The 20,909-nt window shown below is 36.0% G+C and overlaps 5 protein-coding genes across 5 annotated transcripts; 3 read left to right on the top strand and 2 right to left on the bottom strand.

Annotated features, from left to right (window-relative positions):
• Window positions 1-6,201: 6,201 nt before the first annotated feature.
• Window positions 6,202-7,110, bottom strand: LOC115964972 (protein FAR1-RELATED SEQUENCE 5-like). Its single transcript, XM_031084189.1, has one exon. It carries the CDS (start codon window positions 7,108-7,110, stop codon window positions 6,202-6,204), a length of 909 nt encoding a protein of 302 aa, XP_030940049.1.
• Window positions 7,111-7,155: 45 nt separating this feature from the next.
• Window positions 7,156-8,456, bottom strand: LOC115964971 (protein FAR1-RELATED SEQUENCE 5-like). The gene is made up of 4 exons (XM_031084188.1): window positions 7,823-8,456; window positions 7,576-7,739; window positions 7,408-7,491; window positions 7,156-7,308 (listed from the first exon to the last, which is right to left on the bottom strand). The coding sequence occupies exons 1-4, from the start codon at window positions 8,454-8,456 to the stop codon at window positions 7,156-7,158; spliced, it is 1,035 nt and encodes a 344-aa protein (XP_030940048.1).
• Window positions 8,457-10,602: 2,146 nt separating this feature from the next.
• On the top strand, window positions 10,603-12,386 carry LOC115964970 (zinc finger BED domain-containing protein RICESLEEPER 1-like). Its single transcript, XM_031084187.1, has 2 exons — window positions 10,603-10,761; window positions 11,424-12,386. The coding sequence occupies exons 1-2, from the start codon at window positions 10,603-10,605 to the stop codon at window positions 12,384-12,386; spliced, it is 1,122 nt and encodes a 373-aa protein (XP_030940047.1).
• A 3-nt stretch (window positions 12,387-12,389) lies between these two features.
• On the top strand, window positions 12,390-13,602 carry LOC115964969 (zinc finger BED domain-containing protein RICESLEEPER 1-like). Its single transcript, XM_031084186.1, has 2 exons — window positions 12,390-13,196; window positions 13,243-13,602. Exons 1-2 carry the CDS (start codon window positions 12,390-12,392, stop codon window positions 13,600-13,602), a joined length of 1,167 nt encoding a protein of 388 aa, XP_030940046.1.
• Window positions 13,603-16,920: 3,318 nt separating this feature from the next.
• On the top strand, window positions 16,921-17,682 carry LOC115964968 (ankyrin-1-like). The gene has a single exon (XM_031084185.1). The coding sequence runs from the start codon at window positions 16,921-16,923 to the stop codon at window positions 17,680-17,682; it is 762 nt and encodes a 253-aa protein (XP_030940045.1).
• Window positions 17,683-20,909: the final 3,227 nt, after the last annotated feature.

The following is a 20,909-nucleotide window of genomic DNA, read 5'->3' as shown; positions in this document are numbered from 1 at the left end:
AAATCTGAAAAGATTAAAAAAAGAAAGAAGAAGAGGGCAAAGGCAGTGCAGTGGCGAGAAGGACGGAAGGAGGCTGAAGGCAAAGAGAAAGAACTGAAAGAAGAAAAAGAAGAAGAATGCAAAGCCCAAGTCCTCAACGGAGATAGAGAGAGCGAGTCACCTATGTAAGTTTGTAAGAAAGATTTTTTCTGTTCTGCAATTGCAAGACTGCTGGAACTGTGTGGTGGTGTGTGCGGGTAGGGGTGTCCAAGGACCCGCATCAACCGACCCGCCCGCCCGAAACCGCCCGAACCAAAGGTCCACGGGCGGCTCCGAATCCACTCCACGGTCGGTCACGGATTGGCATTTAAAAAATCCGAATAGTTCGGATCGGACCCAGGTTTCAAAATATTTCACCCGGAAAATCCGAACCGACCGAATTATTTATAATAAAAAAAAAAAAAGGTAGATTTGACATGTGGCCAGACAGCCCATCCCAGCAAATCAACAATGCAGCCACAGATTTCCCTCACACGTTCCCAAAATAAATATTAGCCGTTGATCTCAAATTAAAATTTAAAATGAAGGGTGTTGATAAGAGTAAAACTGACTCAACTGGGCATGAAATGACCGGTCACCATAGTGGCATAATAACCCATTTTTAATCAACGGTTAGAATACAAGATGGAGAGCTAATCTAACGGTGAGAAATAAAAGGGAAAGATCTAATATCTCAAAGACTCAAACGGATTCAAGCTTAGCCACTACTCTTCAGTCTTCACTCTTCTTCAGTTTTCACTTCAGAGCCAGAGGTCAGGTCATGGACATGGCTTCCCATTCACGCCTTCTCCTTCCCTTTTCACTCTTCCTCACCTCTTCAGTCTTCACTTCTTCAGTCTCACACTCTCAGTTCTTTACCTGCTCTCTCAAACTCTCTCAAACTCTCACAATCTCACACTCTATAAAGTCTAAACCATTTCCCCAAATCCAAACTACTGCTTCTCCAAATCCAAATTCTAAAGAACAAACCCTAGCCGCCTCCAATGCCGTTACCCAGTCCCCTCTCCGCCTCCAACACCTAGCGCTACCGCCGCTGTCCACTCCTCTCTCCATAGCTACCGCCGGAGTCCCCACCCCGTGTACTCTTCACGGAGTCAGTAAGGTTAGTCTCCACGGAGTCAGTAAGGTTAGTCTCGTTGATTTCATTTTCACTCTTCACTCTTCCCTTTTCACTCTTCCCTTTTCTTTGTTTCTCATTTTCACTGCCGTTACCCAGTTCCCTTTTCAGTCTTCCCTTTTCTTTGTTTCTCATCTTTCTTTTTTTCTCATTTTCAAATGTTAAAATCAAATAATCCTATGAAACCCTATGTTAAAATCAAATAATCAAATAATCAAATGTTAAAATCAGATTCATACTATGAAACCCTAACTAAAAATAACTTAGAAACCCTAACTATTTTACTTTTGTTCTTTGTTCATACTATGAAACCCTAACTAAAAATAACTTAGAAACCCTAACTATTTTACTTTTGTTCTTTGTTCTTTTCTTAAATCAATTTTGATCTTGTTTTAGTTTTATACAGGATTAAAAGCTGACTCCAGTCTCCAAGTATCATTATCTGCTCTGAAGTTTGAAACCCATACACCCACGGTTTTCTTCAAGGTAGTTTTTGCTTTCCTTTGTATTTAAAATTTAGAGATCCTAACTATTTTACTTCTGTTCTTTGTTCTTTTCTTTAATCAATTTTGATCCTGTTTTAATTTTATTCAGGATTGAAAGCTAAATCCAAGTATCATTATCTGCCCTCGAGTTTGAAACCCATGCACCCACGGTTTTCTTCAAGGTATGGTTTCTGCTTTCCTTTGTATTTAGTAAAAAAAAAAAAAAGAATGTAGTGATTGTGGTGGTTGTTTGATATTTCTTTTTACAAAAGGGGCAGAGTAATTTAAATGATAAATAGAATGTTGAAAGGGAAACTATTGTATGTAATTCATGAGAGTTGTTTTTAAAGTTTTAGAACATTTACCTTGCTTTGTATGAGAAGATTGTTATGATGTGATTAGTTGATTGTGGTGGTTTGATATTTCTTTTTACAAAAGGGCAGAGTAATTTAAATGATAAATAGAATGTTGAAAGGGAAACTATTGAATGTAATTCATGTGAGTTGTTTTTAAAGTTGTAGAACATTTATCTTGCTTTGTATGAGAAGATTGTTATGATGTGATTAATAGAAGAGAAAACGTTCAGTCCGGAGCTGGCAGAAAAGAGGCTATTTACGCCACCAATCAGGAGCTGCCATGTCATATATACAATGAGACCTCAGTACACTCTATCACATAGGATTGTAGCTCAAATAAAACCAAAAATCACCAAACAGAACAGAACGTGTTCAGAAGCCTTCTCCTCTGACCAACGGAGTTGCCAACGCCTCCTCTCCTCTGCCCAAACAGAGCTGCCACCGCCTCCTCTCCTCTGACCAACGGAGCTCCTCCTCGCCGCTGGAGCCGCCGCGACGTCGTTCTGAGCCGTCGCCCACGCACCCAAATACTGCAGTTTGTTCCGATTAACCCTTTATTGTTTGATTAGTTATCTCCCCAATATTTAGGTTTCGAAATTTTTATGGGTTTGGTTTTTTGGACATTAATCACTTGCTTTGGTTTGATTTCGAAATCTGATTTGTCTATTATGAGAATCTTGTTTTCTTGTTCCAGCTAATTTTGTTTGGGTTTCAAACCATGATTTTTTTTAGGATGAAACTTTTTGGGGTTTTTCTTTGTATTTTTTTGGATTTCAATCTGTTCATACTGGTATAGGTTTTGGATTTTGCTTCTTCTTCTTTTTTCTTTTTTTTTCTTTTTTTATACGCATAGTGAATGGATTTTTTTAGTTTTATTATTTTCTTTTTCGTTTTATTTTCTGGGTAATGGAGTGGAGTTGTGGTTATTATTATTAAGGGAAGTGACACCAAAGTCTGCTATACAATGGAGATTTCATCTTTACATAACCTATGAAATGTTGACAAGATGCAATCCGTGCCAAATTGCTAGATTAAGCAATACCACCGATATTGTTCTCAATATATGTGATTTTAGTAGCCAATAATGATTTCAGTTCCCTGTTGAATGAATGTATGTAAACTTTGTAAGCTAACTCCTTGTACTAAAAACAATACTTCAAATACCAACATGAAATGTTCAATAGTTGTACCCAATGAGCTCTAGATGCAGAAAGAGGGTTTGGACTTTGAATTCCTTGTGGAATCAATTTTAAAACTTATGAAAAGTATTGCTTTGCACCAAATAAGCACAAAAACTAGAAATGCACGTTATAGTCATAATGTAATTGGTAACTGGGTGCTATAGATCTGTTTTATGTAGTGTTTATTGAGTAAGTGACAATCACAATTGATGCTGCTGTGGTGTTACCCCAACCATTTGAAGTTGGCAAGAATTACCATCAGAACTCCAATACGTCACACCCATCATACTAGTTAATTTTTTTGAATGAATCAATTAATCAGCATTTGCGCAGGTTTAAAGGGTAAATTACAATGACAACCCCTGTGCTTTGTCACTAAAACAATGGCATCTGCATTGGCAGATTTATGTTAGGGCCAGGGGGCAAAATTCTAATAAAATCTTCTGTGTATGTGTATTAAGTATGTATATTTTTTTTTCTCGAAATTTTGGTGGACAAATATTTTAAACAGTTACCAAAAATTTATCATATCCAAATTGATGTATTTGCTCTGTTTAACTTTCTTTTCGATCAAATTTTCCAAAATCTGCATACCATATCCTTAGTATCCTATATTATCTTGAATTAACCATTGGTTGATTTCATATGTATGTCACTTTAATTAAGAAAAAGTGGTTCTGGCTGAGTCAATTTGAATTTGAGTTTTAATTCAATCTAAACTTGATGTTCGTAATTAGATGTAAGTCCATTTCTAGACCCACTTTTGTTTATTAACTTGTGTTATTTCTTTATGCTGATTTGCAATAGGAAAGTTGGAGCAGTTATTGGTGTTGCTAGAAAGGACTGATGATAGGACGCATAATAAGCATTGTCATTGATTATGAACAATATACTTCTTCCCTTGTAATCAAATCTGTTAGGATGGACCATGATAAATTTAGTGTGATGTAGTTTGTATTTTTCTTCTGTTTATTGTCAAATGCATGCTAATTATGTAATCACATGAAAGAGTTGTATAATAATATAATCTATCTTGGATAGATATTTGCTACCCTTTACCATATTGAAATTATACATAGTTGTAATTAGAAGAATAGAGAATATTTTAATGTAAAATTAAATTGAAAATTTCCAAATCTCATTTGATCAAGATTTAAATTTTCTCTAGCAAATTTTAGTTTTGTTCAAGCGACTTAAGTTTCGCTCCAGCAAAGGACAAGCAAACTTTCTGTAAAGACCTCGTTGAATTTTTTTTTTTTTCTATTATTGAAGAATTTACTCGAGTAAGAAGGGCCGTTCACTCAAGAAACAATTGCAAAAAAAAGAAAAAAAAAACATGTTTACTAGAAAATTTTGTAGAATGACAAGAGAGCATTGGCAACATTTTAGAGTGTTTATTTCAGCATAAGTGACATTTCAAATGTGTATTTTCTTTGGCAATGAAGGTATAAGTCACCTTTCAAATGTGTTTTTTATTATTATTATTATTATAACTCTTCATTCCTTATAAATAAAAAACCATATTTTGGGGGGGGGGGGTCAAATTTTTCTCTCCATATAATGAAATTCACAAAATTCCCCAATTTTTTATTTGTAGAATCTTGATTAGTTGTATTTAGGAGATGGTTTGCTTACAAACCCATTAGAAAACTTATTTGAGTGGAGACACTTCTGAGCATTCACATAATCCGAATATCATACAATAGACCCTTTACAAAGTTTAAATTCTATTACACACATTTAGGGATCAGGTGAGGGAAAAAATATAGCAAAAAATTGTGGAATATAAAGATCAAAATTTTCTTGTTCATAGTGTTAATTAGCAAAACATAATTTTTTTTTGCATTAGTATCACTTAGTATTCAAATGAATAGTTTTAAAATTTTCAAATTGGTTTTCAAGTTTCTAATTGACAATACATTCATCTAAAATAAAACCTGTCATGATTCAAAATACAAAAAGAGAATCATAAGGTTACAAATACATCTGAAATAAAACCTGTCACAATTTTTTCTTTTTTAAGTTTCTAACTGACAATACATTCATCTGAAATAAAACCTATCTTGCTTGGAGGTATACAAAAAGAGAATCATAAGATTACAAATGCATCTGAAATAAAACCTGTCACAATTTGCAATATAAGTTTCTAATTGACAATACATTCACCTAAAATAAAACCTGTCATGATTCAGAATACAAAAAGATAATCATAAGATTACAAATTCATTTGAAATAAAACATGTCATGATTCAAAATACAAAAAAAGAATCATATGACTGAAGATACATCTTAAAATAAAACTTGTCTCAATTCAAACTACAAGAAGATGGTTCTATCCACCACAATTAAAATATTGTATAGCAAAAAATATTTGCTTCCCAATGCATTATCTTGATCACAAAACTTGTTTGAACATCAGCTTTCTTGGAATTGTTGTAATAGATCCTACATAAAAGAAAGTACAACCAAATACCAAAAAATAAAAAATTAGAATGAGCACAGTTTTTAAAAAAAAAAATTCAATATATTCTAATTAAACAATAAGTGGTCATATCGTTAATGATGACTGGTTAGGATGTATATGCATAGTAGATGATGATGATGTAGAAGGATACATTGCAGCTGGCAAAGAATCCTAAAGATGAATGACAAATACAATTTAGAATAAATAACAAAATCATCCATTACAGAACAATTTATACTAAGTAAAAAAAATCAAATACATCATATACTTGTACAAAACTTGTGGAGTGCAATGTATTTGCTATGACTGATGGGTTCAACCTTGCTATCGAAGATTCCTAATTCAAAAAATTAAAAGTTCATTTTGGAAAATATCATTAAAGATATGTATTATTGTGAAATTCAATATATTATAATTAAATAACCTCAGTTTGACTTTGTTGATGCATTAACTCCCAGTGTGGTGTCAAGCTTGTATTTACAACTTCCCTACAAGAATAAATTTTATAAACTAAAAATTTAAATAATAAATTAATACAAAAATCAATAATTTTATATAATTACCCATAATGCTTATGTGACGGACAATTGCTTCTCATATGACCTGTTTCTTTGCAAATGCTACACTTTCTCTTCTTCGTCAATTGTTTTTCTCTTGGATGCTTTTGTCTCAAAGCTTTAGGCCTTCCCTTTGAAGGAACATGTGGAGGGTCTCGCAAAGCAATTGGAAGATTTGATAATACTTGATTGTTTAATGTAGTATTATCAAGACTTCCTGAATCATCAACATCACAAACATCTTGCATGCCTAGAAGCTCCTCATGAACCTTTTGTAAAGTTTGTCCAAGATGCTTGTATTTATTCTCTGACTGTGATGCTGCCTCTGCAACTTCCAAAAATTGAAGCATCAAACTATTTCTCATCAAGGTAGAAGAAATTTGTGGCTCAACCTGTACGACATCTCCAGATATTTCATGTACAATGCGCTTCTTGGCATTTATTGTCCATCTCTCTAAAATATAATGTGATGGAAAAAAGTGCACAAGAGATTTCTTCACAAAAACAGCAAGAATATGCCTACAAATAATTCCAACAAACTCAAACATATGGCATGTACAAATAGCTTTTGTCTCAACAGTATCCAGTGACACTTCATAAAATGGACTTTCTTTCCCGTGAGCTACCACCTTATATATCTTCTTCACTCCTTCTTCACAATATTTGAATGCCTTGTATTTTTTACTACAAAATAACTCTTCTTGAAATTTCATAAACATCTTTCTTGTATAAACTTTTGCCGCCTCTACTTCCATCTTATAACATGTTTTCAAAATTGGTACTGAATTTTTTGTCTTTATATCCTGTTCTTTCTCTTTAAGATAACGTGCATTCAAAGCTTGCTCATATTGATACACAAAGTCACTTATCGTTGTACTTGAACGAACATAATCTATAAAAAATTTAGTCATGCTTTCACTCCTTTGAGTTGTAGACATCCCAACACAAAATTTCCTTCATAAGTAAGCGGGAACCCATTTTTCACGCCGCATATAGAGATTTCCCAACCAATCGTTATCCCCCAATCCATAGTTCTCCATAATCTTACTCCATCCTAACTCAAACTCTTCAATGGTGAGTGTATCATGGATGCAGTGGTGAAATTCTCCCTGAAAATATGGATATTTATTATATATATGAGACAACTGATCTGGAACTTTCTGTAAAATATGCCACATACACAATCTATGAGTTGCATCAGGTAATACATTTGCAATTGCCTTAGCCATAGCCTTGTCATCATCTATGATAATTGTAGAAGGAGGATTTCCAAGCATTGCATTAAGCCAAGTCTTCAACAACCATGTATAAGATTCAGTTGTTTCATTCACAAGCAAAGCACATCCAAACATCACAAATTAATGATGGTGGTTAACTCCTGTGAAAGGAACAAAAGGCATCTTATAAGTATTTGTTTGGTATGTAGCATCAAAAGTAACAACACCTCCAAAATATTGGTATGTAATTCTTGACCTAGCATCTGCCCAAAAGCAATTACCCATGCACCCATTTTCATCAACTTCAACTGCATAAACAAAACCTGGATTTTTACATTGTTGCTCAATAAAATATTTATACATTCCCTGGGCATCTCCATCTTGAAGCAACTTTTTCTTTTATTACCCAAATAATTTTGAATATCAACCAGAATACATCCAACATTATAATCACCACCAGATTCTTTACTTAACACAGACATTATCTTGCTTGGAGGTATACCTGTCTCATTGAGTGTATCTATAAGATTCCTTTGGGCATTTGTTATCACTCTATGCCCACGAAGCATGCTTGTACTCTTAGGAGTAAGAAGCTCATGATTATGATCCTCCACAAACTTACACACAACCCATGTATCTTCAATTTTCTTTAAACCTATCATTGCTTTGCATCCCACTCTTGTTTCTGCACGCTCTGGACCTATTCTTTCTATGTCTTCATCACGTCTACAACGAAACCCTTCCTTTGAACAAACATATTCAATACCAACCAATATTCTATCATTTTTTGTCTTTCGAGTATGATTTACTCGTATGTCAAACCCCTTTCGCCTTGCATATGCATTATAACATGCTTTAGCATCCTCAAGCTTATCAAATACCATATTGAGACATGGTTCCAAATGTCTATTGCATGCAAAAGGTTGATTTGAATCATTTAACGACAAGTCTACATCATTTTGATCTTCATTTATTTCTGACTCATCATCCACCATATCATAAAGTGAGATTGTTTCAGGTTCTTCGTTGCTTGCACTCATATTTTCAATTCAAGTAATTTTAAATTTCAAAATAACCTATAAAAAAAAAAAGAGAAGAAAAATTCATAAGAAACGATTGAGAATAAATTCAAATATTGTGCTATTACAATACCAAATTTGCCCAATTTGGCAAACTTGTTTAATTACAAACTTGTTTTAGGATACAAGAGTAAATCCAACAACTTAATACAAAACTGGTTGCAATTTGAATTTTTAGAATTTCAAATTAATTCCACATAAGCACAACAAAGGCAGGGTACATTTGAACACCCTACTCAACAACTCAATAAGCACTACATACAACAGATCCAACTACATCTTTAATTGTACTCTGGTACATATAGAGAGCAAATTGACATTACAAGTAGGAAAAAATTGAAATTACAAGTAATATAAAATTATATTTGAAACTAAGAATATGATAATATCTATCAAATAAATAATACCAGTTGTGTCCCAAAGGCCTAGGTTCACGGTGGAGAATTCAACAACCACAGTAAAAATGAAGGACCAAAGTAAAGGTTTTGGACTCAGATTTGAGGAAGTCAGCCGCTAATACCTTTCAGAAGGCTAAGGACATCTGCAACAGTAAATCGGTAACAATCACATATATAGTACAATTGATTAGGATCACATCTTATAAAGTAGAACTCATTGATTCAAATCTTTCCCTTTTCTTGATTTGGGGACAATTACGTGTGCATAATAAATAAATAAGGAAATGCGAAAGCTACTAAAAATATTATAAAATAAAATAAAATAAAAAACTAGTCACTGACAATTAATATGATTAGTATCACTTTAATAATATAAATAATTAATTTTTTGAATTAATTTTTTTGTGATTAATAATACATTAGTGTGTAAGATTTATGTAATTAGAATTATAGTACCTGCTTAACAAAAAGAAATAAAAATAAAAGATCAATGTTATTGAGCCGGCTATGACTTACATGGTTGAGTGAGTGTCATGTTGCTGCTAACCTTTGTAAATGGCACTAATTGTATGCAAGGCCTGCATAATTACACTCAAAATGATCTTTCTAGATACTAAATAATTGACATAGTATTATTGGAGAATTGGAACCTATAGGCCGGCCAGACCTTCTAGAATGAATTTTTGCATTATGGTAAGAATTATTGTTATAGCTTATAGAATTAATGAATTAAAATTTCTGTGCAGATTGATGATGTATCAATTGAAGTGAGTCAAGGAGATCCCCGGAATGTTTTGTGTAAGGCTATAGATAAACACCATGCATCAATTTTGGTAATGGGCAGTCATGGTTATGGAGCAATTAAAAGGTACAATTCTACAGCACCCAGTTACCAATTACATTATGACTATAACGTGCATTTCTAGTTTTTGTGCTTATTTGGTGCAAAGCAATACTTTTCATAAGTTTTAAAATTGATTCCACAAGGAATTCAAAGTCCAAACCCTCTTTCTGCATCTAGAGCTCATTGGGTACAACTATTGAACATTTCATGTTGGTATTTGAAGTATTGTTTTTAGTACAAGGAGTTAGCTTACAAAGTTTACATACATTCATTCAACAGGGAACTGAAATCATTATTGGCTACTAAAATCACATATATTGAGAACAATATCGGTGGTATTGCTTAATCTAGCAATTTGGCACGGATTGCATCTTGTCAACATTTCATAGGTTATGTAAAGATGAAATCTCCATTGTATAGCAGACTTTGGTGTCACTTCCCTTAATAATAATAACCACAACTCCACTCCATTACCCAGAAAATAAAACGAAAAAGAAAATAATAAAACTAAAAAATCCATTCACTATGCGTATAAAAAAAAAAAGAAAAAAGAAAAAAGAAGAAGAAGCAAAATCCAAAACCTATACCAGTATGAACAGATTGAAATCCAAAAAAATACAAAGAAAAACCCCAAAAAGTTTCATCCTAAAAAAAATCATGGTTTGAAACCCAAACAAAATTAGCTGGAACAAGAAAACAAGATTCTCATAATAGACAAATCAAATTTCGAAATCAAACCAAAGCAAGTGATTAACGTCCAAAAAACCAAACCCATAAAAATTTCGAAACCTAAATATTGGGGAGATAACTAATCAAACAATAAAGGGTTAATCGGAACAAACCGCAGTATTTGGGCGCGTGGGCGATGGCTCAGAACGATGCCGCGGCAGCTCCAGTGGCGAGGAGGAGCTCCGTTGGTCAGAGGAGAGGAGGCGGTGGCAGCTCTGTTTGGGCAGAGGAGAGGAGGCGTTGGCAGCTCCGTTGGTCAGAGGAGAAGGCTTCTGAACACGTTCTGTTCTGTTTGGTGATTTTTGGTTTTATTTGAGCTACAATCCTATGTGATAGAGTGTATTGAGGTCTCATTGTATATATGACATGGCAGCTCCTGATTGGTGGCGTAAATAGCCTCTTTTCTGCCAGCTCCGGACAGAACGTTTTCTCTTAATAGAATGTTGAAAGGGAAACTTTTGAATTTAATTCATGAGAGTTGCATTAATGTGGCTTGCAGATGCTTTTGATTTTGCTTTTATTAGTTTGTAGCTTTGTATGTTCAGTACTGCCCAAATTAGACAAGGTTTATTTAACATTTTGGTTATAGCATCTTATGGAAATTTTAGTTTACCTTGCTTTGTTTTTAAAGTTTTAGATTATTTACCTTGCTTTGTATGAGAAGATTGTTATGATGTGATTAGTATGATCATGCAATTTGTCACTGCTAAGAAGAGATCTGTGATCTTGCATGTCCCTAATTAATTTACTTCATTGAGTTATCTGTGATCTTGCTAAGAAGAGATATGTGATCTTGCTTTCTAATAATCTCTTTTGATTATGTTTATTAAAATGTGTGGTTCCAGGATACTGGTTTTCGTTTTTGGTGTGTGTGGTTATTATTTATTATTATTATTATTAAAGCTATTAATTATACTTGTTACTCTAGTTTGCTAATATGTATCTTTGTTTTTTTAGGTCATGGAAACCAACACTAATGAACCCTCTGTCCAAACACCAGCTGCTACAGAAAATGATGGTGCTATTCCCACCCAAGTTGAAGATTCTGCTGCTACCCAAGCTGAAGCAGCTGCTGCTTCTGAGTTGCCCCCAGTTCCACCATGCCAAGTGAGTATGACAGCTCCTGTTAGTGGTGGTTGTAGTGGTAGGAAAAAGTCTGTTGTTTGGGGTCACTTTGAAAAAGTAAAGATAGGTGAGGGTGATACTAGTAAAACTAAGGCTATCTGTAATTATTGTCAAAAATCTTATAATGCTGATAGTAAGAGTTGTGGTACTAGTAATTTGTTAGCTCATGTGCCAATATGTCCTAAGAACCCTAATAGAGAAGATGTAGTTAGAGGGCAGAAAACATTAGCTTTTGTACCCAAAAAGGATGGAGAAGACGGATTCCACCTTGTGTCAACATCCTTTTCTGTTGAGGCTTCTAGAAAGGCATTGGCCGAAATGGTTATAATTGATGAGTTGCCTTTTAGGTATGTCGAGGGGTATGGGTTTAAGAAATTTGTAAGTACCTTACAACCTAAGCTTAGATTAAAGGATATCCCATCTCGTCAAACTGTGGCTAGGGATGTGATTGGCATTTATAATAGTGAGAGAGAGAAGCTAAGGAAATCCTTGAAGGGTTGTAGGGTGTGTCTCACTACGGACACATGGACTTCTATTCAAAATTTAAATTATATGTGTCTGACTTGTCACTTTATTGATGATGCTTGGAAATTGCATAAGAGAATTCTAAATTTTTGTCAAGTTGAAGACCACAAGGGGGAGACTATAGGTAGAAAGATTGAGATGTCATTGCGTGAGTGGGGTATTGATGGGATATTCACCTTGACGGTGGATAATGCTAGTTCAAATTTAACAACAATTAAATTTTTGCAAAGGGTGACTAAAGATTGGAATGGGGCAGTTTTAGGAAATTAGTACATGCACATGAGGTGTTGTGCCCATATCCTAAATCTCATTGTGGGGGAGGGTTTAAAAGAGATAGATGCATCTGTTGCTAAGGTGCGTGAAGCTGTGAGGTATGTGAAGTCCTCACCCAATAGAAGTCAAACTTTTAGGAGTTTTATGGAGAGGTTAGGTATGGAGTCCAAGAGTCTTCTCAGTCTAGATGTACCTACTAGGTGGAACTTGACCTATATCATGTTAGAAACTGCTGAAAAATTTGAGAAAGTGTTCCTCCGAATGGATTTTGAAGATGATGGTTATTCGTCGTACTTTAGGACCAAGGAAGATAGTGGTGGTTTGGGATCTCCATGTATGACTGATTTCCAAAATTGTAGGGCATTTGTGACTTTCTTAAGGCTGTTTTATAATGCAACAAAGAAATTTTCTGGTTCATTGTATGTTACTTCAAATGCCTTCTATGATGAGATCTTTGTTATTCAGGAGAGTATTTCCAATTTAGTTAAATCCCAAAACACTCTCTTGAAAAGCACAGCCACAAACATGCAAACTAAGTTTGAGAAGTATTGGGGGGAAGGGGAGAAAATTAATCCTCTTTTGTATGTGGCTGTGGTCTTTGATCCACGAAAACAATTGAGGTTTTTGAAGTTTTCATTTTCTGAAATTTATGGGAATGCAGTTGCAGAAGTGATGGTTGATAAGGTGAAAGACCTTTTGTTTAAGTTGTATAATTTTTACACTTCTATTCATTCACCAAATGTACAAGATCAAAGTGGGAGTGAGAGGACAGAATTAGAAACTGATGCTAGTGATCCATATGTGATGGTTCACTCGCGATATGAATGTTTTTTGTAAGTTGAGCAATCTGTAGGTTGTAGTAATGAGCTTGAGAGGTATTTTGGCTGAAAACTGTGATGGTAGAAAGGATGCAAATTTTGAGATATTGGAGTGGTGGAGGGACAATTGTAATAGGTACCAAGTGTTGTCTAAAGTAGTTAAGGATGTGCTGGCTGTGCCAGTTTCCACTGTTGCATCTGAGTCAGCATTTAGCACTGGAGGTCGAATTGTTGATCCATTTCGAAGTGCACTATCTCCTCTCATGGTTCAAAACCTTGTATGTTCACAAAATTGGCTTCAAGTCACAGTTCCAATTTCTCATCGCCAGTCAAGGGATGATGTTGAGGCATTGGAGGAGGAGTTACTTGACTTAGGTAATATGCTTAAATTATGAAACTTAGTGTATTAATTTTATTGAATGTCTCATGTATTCAAGCAAAATTTAATCTATTTGTGTTTATTGTGTTTATTTCCTATTCTTTTCTAGTTTTAAATCAACAACCAACAGCAAATACCAGCTCAAGCAAGGGTTCCACTTCAGGCAAACGACCCTTGATTAGCATTGATGATTAATCACTGACTTGGTATGATTCTGCCTTTATAGCCCCTTACTATTATAAACTTGGTTTCCTTACTAGTTGGTTGGTACTAATGTATTGTTTGTTGAATATTTTTTTGTCTATTGTAGGAGGATGGTAAATTATTTTGTAAAGAAGGCAGCATTTTGGGAATATTTTGGAAGCTTTTTTGGACATATTGCTTTTCTAACTTGTAACAATACTCAACTGTCAATACTTATAGAAAAGAAATCTTAGTTCATAGGTTTTCTTTTCTATTAGTTATAGACTTATAAACTTTAGAGTAGTCATTCAATGCTTTGGAAAAGCTATTTTTTGGAAATACCTATGGTATTTGATTGTTGTAATTAATTATATAGCTTGGAACATTGTATAACTAGCAAGCTTTCTGCCTTATGGGTTACTGCCCCAAAAACTTGCAGTGACTGCCTTTATGTTACTAAGTATGTATATCTGTTGGAATATTGCAGTATAGTATTCTGTTGTGATTTATTTTATTGCTGGAAAATTGTAAATATTATTTGTTGTGGTTTGCAGGTTTTATGGGTGTTGAGCAGTTTACTGCCTAGGTGCCTTTTGTGGTGTTTTACAGATTACAGATTAGTTGATTGTGTTTATTTTTTGTTCTTAATGTGGGAAAGATTATGTATTGGGATTGATAGGTGCTTCTTGTTTCAGATCACAAGTGACTAAAAAATAACAGAGACTTGTTGGTGTGTTGTGTTGATCACAGGTGATAAAATGAATAAGCCTTATTTGGGCCTTTTTGATTTTTCCTGACTGATGGCCCAATAGGTCTAGTTTTGTTTTGGGCCTTTTTGATTTGTCCTAATTGATGGCCCAATAGGTCTAGTTTTGTTATGCTGGAAGTTCTATTTCAAAATTTCAAAATTAATTAAGTAAAAAGGCCCAAAAAAGTAAATTTTCTGTAATTTTAACAATGGCAAAAAGTCCGGCCCAATCTGAGGCCCAGACCCGTGAAACCGATGACTCCGACCCGGACAACCCGATTACCCGAAATGTCGGATCCGACCCGATATTCGGTCGAATACGGGTCCCAAATATAAAAAACCGATTCAGCCGGGTCGAGTACGGTTTGGGCCCAAAACCGACCCGGCCCGACCCGTGGACACCCCTATGTGCGGGAGACAAAGTTTCAAACTTTTCAATTTTTTTTGCCATGTACAAGTAAGCCCTAGATGCATTGGATGAAAATTAGAATTTTTTTTTTCTCTTTTATTTGTTTAGGTAATTGTTTTTTTGGCCTAATTTGTTGAGGTAATTGTTAAAATATCTGTATTCATTTTAAAGATGCTAAATGTGTAATTATTGTAATTTGTTGACATGTATTTGTGGATTATATTTTATTGAAATGAAAATTGTATTTATTTTTAGACTTTATATAGGTATATTATCAGGGATGGGGGGGCCAAAATGACAAAATTATTTAAAAATCTTCAAATTATTTAAGATACATTTTTTTAAAAATTATAAATTTTTTCAAAAATTTTGGGGGGTCCTCAAGTGGCTCTGCCACTGTCTTGGATTCTCTCTCGTATCAGCTAAGGCCAAAGCCTTGATCTCCACCACCGTTTCTGTCAGCTGTGCTCATCGGCGCTACTAACACCACCTCTATAGCTGTCGCTTTCCTCTTTCTCTCTCTGCCTTTGGTTCTACTTTTCCTTCGTATGTTTTTGGTTGTATCTGGGTTGCTTTGGTGATTGGGTTCAATTTGGAATTTAAAAAGCTTGACAATTTGGCTTGGGCTTGAAATTTGGGTACTTAGGCGGTGGTTTTTGTAAATCTAGAAAAAGAAAAAACTCAAAAAAGTACAAACTGAGAAAATGTTAGTAAGGAAAGGCATATGAAAGAATTTAAAAGGGTATTTCGGTCCTGTTGTAAAATGGACAATTTTTTTATGCGTTACTGATACTTTTAAGTGCTACATTACCAGTGCTTGTTTCTAGACATGGCAAAACGGGTCAGACCCGTTTTGACCCGACCCGTTTGACCTGCAACCCGTTTGACCCGTAACCCGATTGACCCGTTTAAAAATGACCCGTTTTGACCCGTGACCCGTTTTGACCCGCGACCCGATTGACCCGCGACCCGATTAACCCGACCCGAACCCGAACCCGAACCCGACCCGCACGTTTTGCCACGTTTACCAATGTTGAGTAGATTTAGATTGAGGTGTAATTTTTATAAAATATTTACTTATTCTTTTTTACTTAATATGTTATGTACTCCATTATAGTTTGTTATTTTTTACTTGCCACCTTTATTTTCTCTTCCTACTTTAAATAGATTGAAGATTATACCAAGATTAGTTTCTAGAAAGTTGGAACAGGAGTTGCACCAAATTTGGGTATCAATTCAAGTGTTTAGTGGTAATTGGTAACAATATCACTAGTGAGAATCTAATTACAATTAAGGAACTCATAAACAATTGACAGATTGCATCTATTTCCAAAAAAAAATTGTTTGAAAAATACGGGTCAACTCGACCCGACTCACGACCCGACTCAACCCGCGACCCGTTTGACCCGCAACCCGATTGACCCGTTTTAAAAATGACCCGTTTTGACCCGTGACCCGTTTAACCCGCAAACCCGATTGACCCGACCCGAACCCGACCCGACCCGCCCGTTTTGCCACGTCTACTTGTTTCTACTCTCAAAAAGCAACTCTATTTGTTTTCAAAAAATAAAGCAACTCTACTTTATTAATAAAAAATTCAATCTTAACGGGTGCTATTTAGCACCCGTGAACAAAAGCCATTTAGCACCCGTGAACAAAACCATTAAAATAACACCAAAATATAACACGAGCAGAGCACCATGTGAGTGTCAGGCGTTGGACATAAGTGTTCCCTGGCATTATTGCGAGCAGAGCACCATGTGAGTGTCAAGCGTTGGACGTAAGTGTTCCCTGGCATTATTGAAGCTAGAGCCAACAGTAACATTGATCGACTTTGAACGTGACATGATAAAATTGTCTCCTTACTTTTTATAAAGTACCTCTGGTTTTGACGCGGTAGTTGCCTCTATCTTTACTCTCTCTCAAAACTATCAAAACGAGGTAAAGTGGCATTGTTTAGAGAGAGAGAGAGAGATTGGATCCACTGATTCAGAATGGATTCCTCCGATTTGTTTGAAGCTGATCAAGCAGTTGGTGAGCCTTCGCAAACGAAGGACAACATTGGCATGGAACCTGTATATTACAAGGCTGCAGCAGAAGGCAAAATCGAGGTCTTCAAAGATATTACAAAGCCTCTTAACCAACTACTAACCTCAACTAGAAACACAGTCCTTCATATTTACTTCACAAGCCTAAGTAAAGAATCAGAATCATCAACCGCCTTTGTCAAAGAAATTCTCAGAATGTGTTCACCACTGCTATGGCAAGCTAATGTCAAAGATGAAACTCCCTTGCATATCGCGGCAAGGTATGGGCATGCGGCCATCATGGAAGTTTTAATTGAACATGCAAAAGGGCGCCAACAAGTACTCCAAAGTGAAGGTGCTCCCCAACCAGACCTCGAAAGTGGGGTCAATAATAAAGCGGTCAAGAAGATGCTGAAGATGACGAATGAAGAAAATGAGACGGCCATGCATGAGGCTGTACGTAATAATCATCTTGAGGCGGTGAAACTGTTGGTTAAAAATGGCACAGATATTTCATATTCTGCTAATTGTGCTGGTGAGACTCCACTGTACATAGCTGTGGAGAGAAATTATAAGCAAGTGGTGTCTCACATTTTAGCCAACTGCACATCATTAACTCATGATGGCCCACATGGTGGAACCACGTTGCATGCTGCAGTGATTTGGAACGATCATGGTAATGCGCTAATGCCTATTTATTTTTTCGACATTCCAGTATGCATGGTTTAGTACTAAAGAGTAACGCCATAAAGTGTTTTCTGTCTTGACCGCGGGTATGTGCAACATACAAGGAAAATTTGATAAAATATATTATGTATGATATATATTTATTTTATCAATATTAACAAATAAAAAAATTTATTTGAGAATTTATTAAAAAATTATTTTATTTTATTTTGTATCAGATTGTTTCATCCCAACCAAAAAATTTGAGATCTAATTAATTTAAATTAATATAATTAATTATTACTTGTATTTCTTTAAAATTTAAATTAGAGTGAAATAATTTAAGGAGAGACTAGAGTGAAATAATTTCTTCTTGAAGTAGTTGGTTTCCCCATAGGTCTGAGTCCGAGGACCATGCAAGACCTTGGTTCTGTCCAATACTTATATTTTCTAGTGACTAGTTTCCCCATAGGTTTGAGTCCGAGGATCATGCAAGACCTTAGTTCTGTCTAGCACTTTCTTCTTGAAGTAGTTGGTTTCCCCATATGTTTGAGTACGAGAACCATGCAAGACTTTGGTTCTATCCAACACTTTCTTCTTGAAGTAGTTGGTTTCTCTATAGGTTTGAGTCCGAGGACCATGCAAGATCTTAATTCTGTCCAACACTTATATTTTCTAGTGACTAGTTTCCTCATAGGTTTGAGTCCGAGGACCATGCAAGACTTTGGTTCTATCTAGGACTTTCTTCTTGAAGTAGTTGGTTTCCCCATAGGTTTGACTCCGAGGACCATGCAAGACCTTGGTTCTGTCCAACACTTTCTTCTTGAAGTAGTTGGTTTCCCCATAGGTTTGAGTCTGAGGACCATGCAAGACCTTAGTTCTGTCCAACACTTATATTTTCTTGAAGTAGTTGGTTTCCTCGTAGGTTTGAGTTCGAAGACCATGCAAGACCTTGGTTCTGTCCAACACTTATATTTTCTAGTGACTAGTTTCCCCATAGATTTGAGTTTGAGGACCATGCAAGACCTTGGTTCTGTCTAGCACTTTCTTCTTGAAGTAGTTGGTTTCCCCATAGGTTTAAGTCCGAGGACCATGCAAGACCTTGGTTCTGTCCAACACTTATATTTTCTAGTGACTAGTTTCCTCATAGGTTTAAGTCTGATGACCATGCAATACTTTAGTTTTGTCTAGCACTTTCTTCTTGAAGTAGTTGGTTTCCCCATAGGTTTGAATTCGAGGACCATGCAAGACCTTGGTTCTATCCAACACTTATATTTTCTTGAAGTAGCTGATTTTCCCATAGGTTTGAGTTCGAGGACCATGCAAGATCTTGGTTCTGTCCAACACTTATATTTTCTAGTGACTAGATTCCCCATAGATTTGAGTCCGATGACCATGTAAGACCTTGGTTCTATCTAGCACTTTCTTCTTGAAATAGTTGGTTTCCCCATAAGTTTGAGTCTGAGGACCATACAAGACATTGGTTCTGTCCAACACTTATATTTCCTAGTGACTAGTTTCCCCATAAGTTTGAATCCGAGGATCATGCAAGACCTTGGTTCTGTCTAGCACTTTCTTCTTGAAGTAGTTGGTTTTCCCATAGGTTTGAGTCCAAGGACCATGCAAGACCTTAGTTCTGTCCAACACTTATATTTTCTTGAAGTAGTTGGCTTCCCTATAGGTTTGAATCTGAGGACCATACAAAACCTTGGTTCTGTCCAACACTTATATTTTCTAGTAACTAGTTTCCCCATAGGTTTGAGTTCAAGGACCATGCAAGACCTTGGTTCTGTCCAACACTTATGGGAATTCGGTGAATCAGACTACTAGACCCGAGAGGATCAGCCCCTTGGCAAATGTGTGGGGCATAGACTTGATGTTAGAAGCCCTAGAACTACCTGTGCCACTGGCACTTCGAAGTGTAGCCCTGAGTGGGAGCTGAGTTAGGGCAACGACCGCGTGCTGCTGGAAATGATAGAGAGGCTTTCACATAGCTTGCACCACTGCCAAAATTATTTCTCTCGAGGGATCCTTGTTGACAGGGGCTTGATTCTACCACGACTAACCGCCGCCTGCGCCAACGCACAAGCCTTCCCACAGACGGCGCCAATTGTAGGGTCTCATTTTTCAGCCCAATATCACACGGTGTGTGGGATCTTGGACCAGCGGGCCCAATACAATGAATTTGTAGAGAGTAAGCTAGAAGGCTAGGCCTTGGCGAACAGACAGTCGTTAGTCATGATATTCATGATGATTGCACAGAGGTGAACGGAGCTTATCCAAGGAGACTTTCTCCTCGGCACGGCCTGGGTGGGTCCGGTTCTTGGATCTTGTCCCCCACCTCCTTTCTGGACTGCTTCTTCCTCTTTTATACTAGCTTTCTCCCTCCCCCCAACGTCCACGTGTAGGTTCAGTTTTATAGGGCTGGTACTTGTCCCATCAGCCCATACCCAAAGTGGTTGGGGGTGGTTGTAAAAACTGAATAGCATGACTCTGTCAGGTGCAGAGTACTTAATTGCAGTAATGGCAGCCTTTCCCTTACTCTTTGTCGTTTTAGTACTGTTCCTATTCAGCGAAATGACCCGGAATATCATCACCAAGACCGAGTTGTTCCCTTTGCCCTTGGCTACATTTATGGCCGAGGAGGGTCCTTCCCTTGGCCAAGGAGGGTCCTTCCCATGGCCAAAGGGTAGACCTTCCTTAGATCGAGCCTTGGCCCAGCACAGATATTGACATGGGTTTCCCGGTTTTATACCCCCACAGTAATATTCTTAGAGTTACAATTTTTTGCTCCACCAACTATTATATGTTGTGTGTTTGATTTTTTTTTTTTTTTTAATCTTAAACTTTAGTTTCTTTATATAATAATAAAAAATGAATGAGGGATAGGCTGCAATCAGTACTTAGAGCATAAAACTGAACCCTCATAATGGGACAGAGGATTTTTATTTGATAGAATCAATAAACTAACTCATGAATGTTTTTCTATCTTTTAAAAGTCTTCTTTTGTGTCTTTTAGAAAATGATTATATATGTCTAACATATTTAAATTCTAATAGTAATGACAGGTGAAATTCAGAAAAAAATAGAACCTAAAGCACTAAGTGTTCAAAAATATAACCAACATTTGACTCCGCTTCACTGTGCTGCGTACTTCAATGGTTATAGTACAATAAAGATATTACTGAAAAATGATAGATCTATGGCATACAAGAAAGACGCAAAGGGCATGACGGCTCTTGACATTGCAGCTGATCGAGGCCATGTAAAAATAGTGAGTGAGATTTTAA

This window comes from Quercus lobata, chromosome 10, assembly GCF_001633185.2.
Source record: "Quercus lobata isolate SW786 chromosome 10, ValleyOak3.0 Primary Assembly, whole genome shotgun sequence".
NCBI classification, from domain to species: Eukaryota; Viridiplantae; Streptophyta; class Magnoliopsida; order Fagales; family Fagaceae; genus Quercus; species Quercus lobata.
The sequence above is the reverse complement of the archived record's forward strand: the minus strand, read 5'-3'. Positions and strand labels throughout refer to the sequence as shown.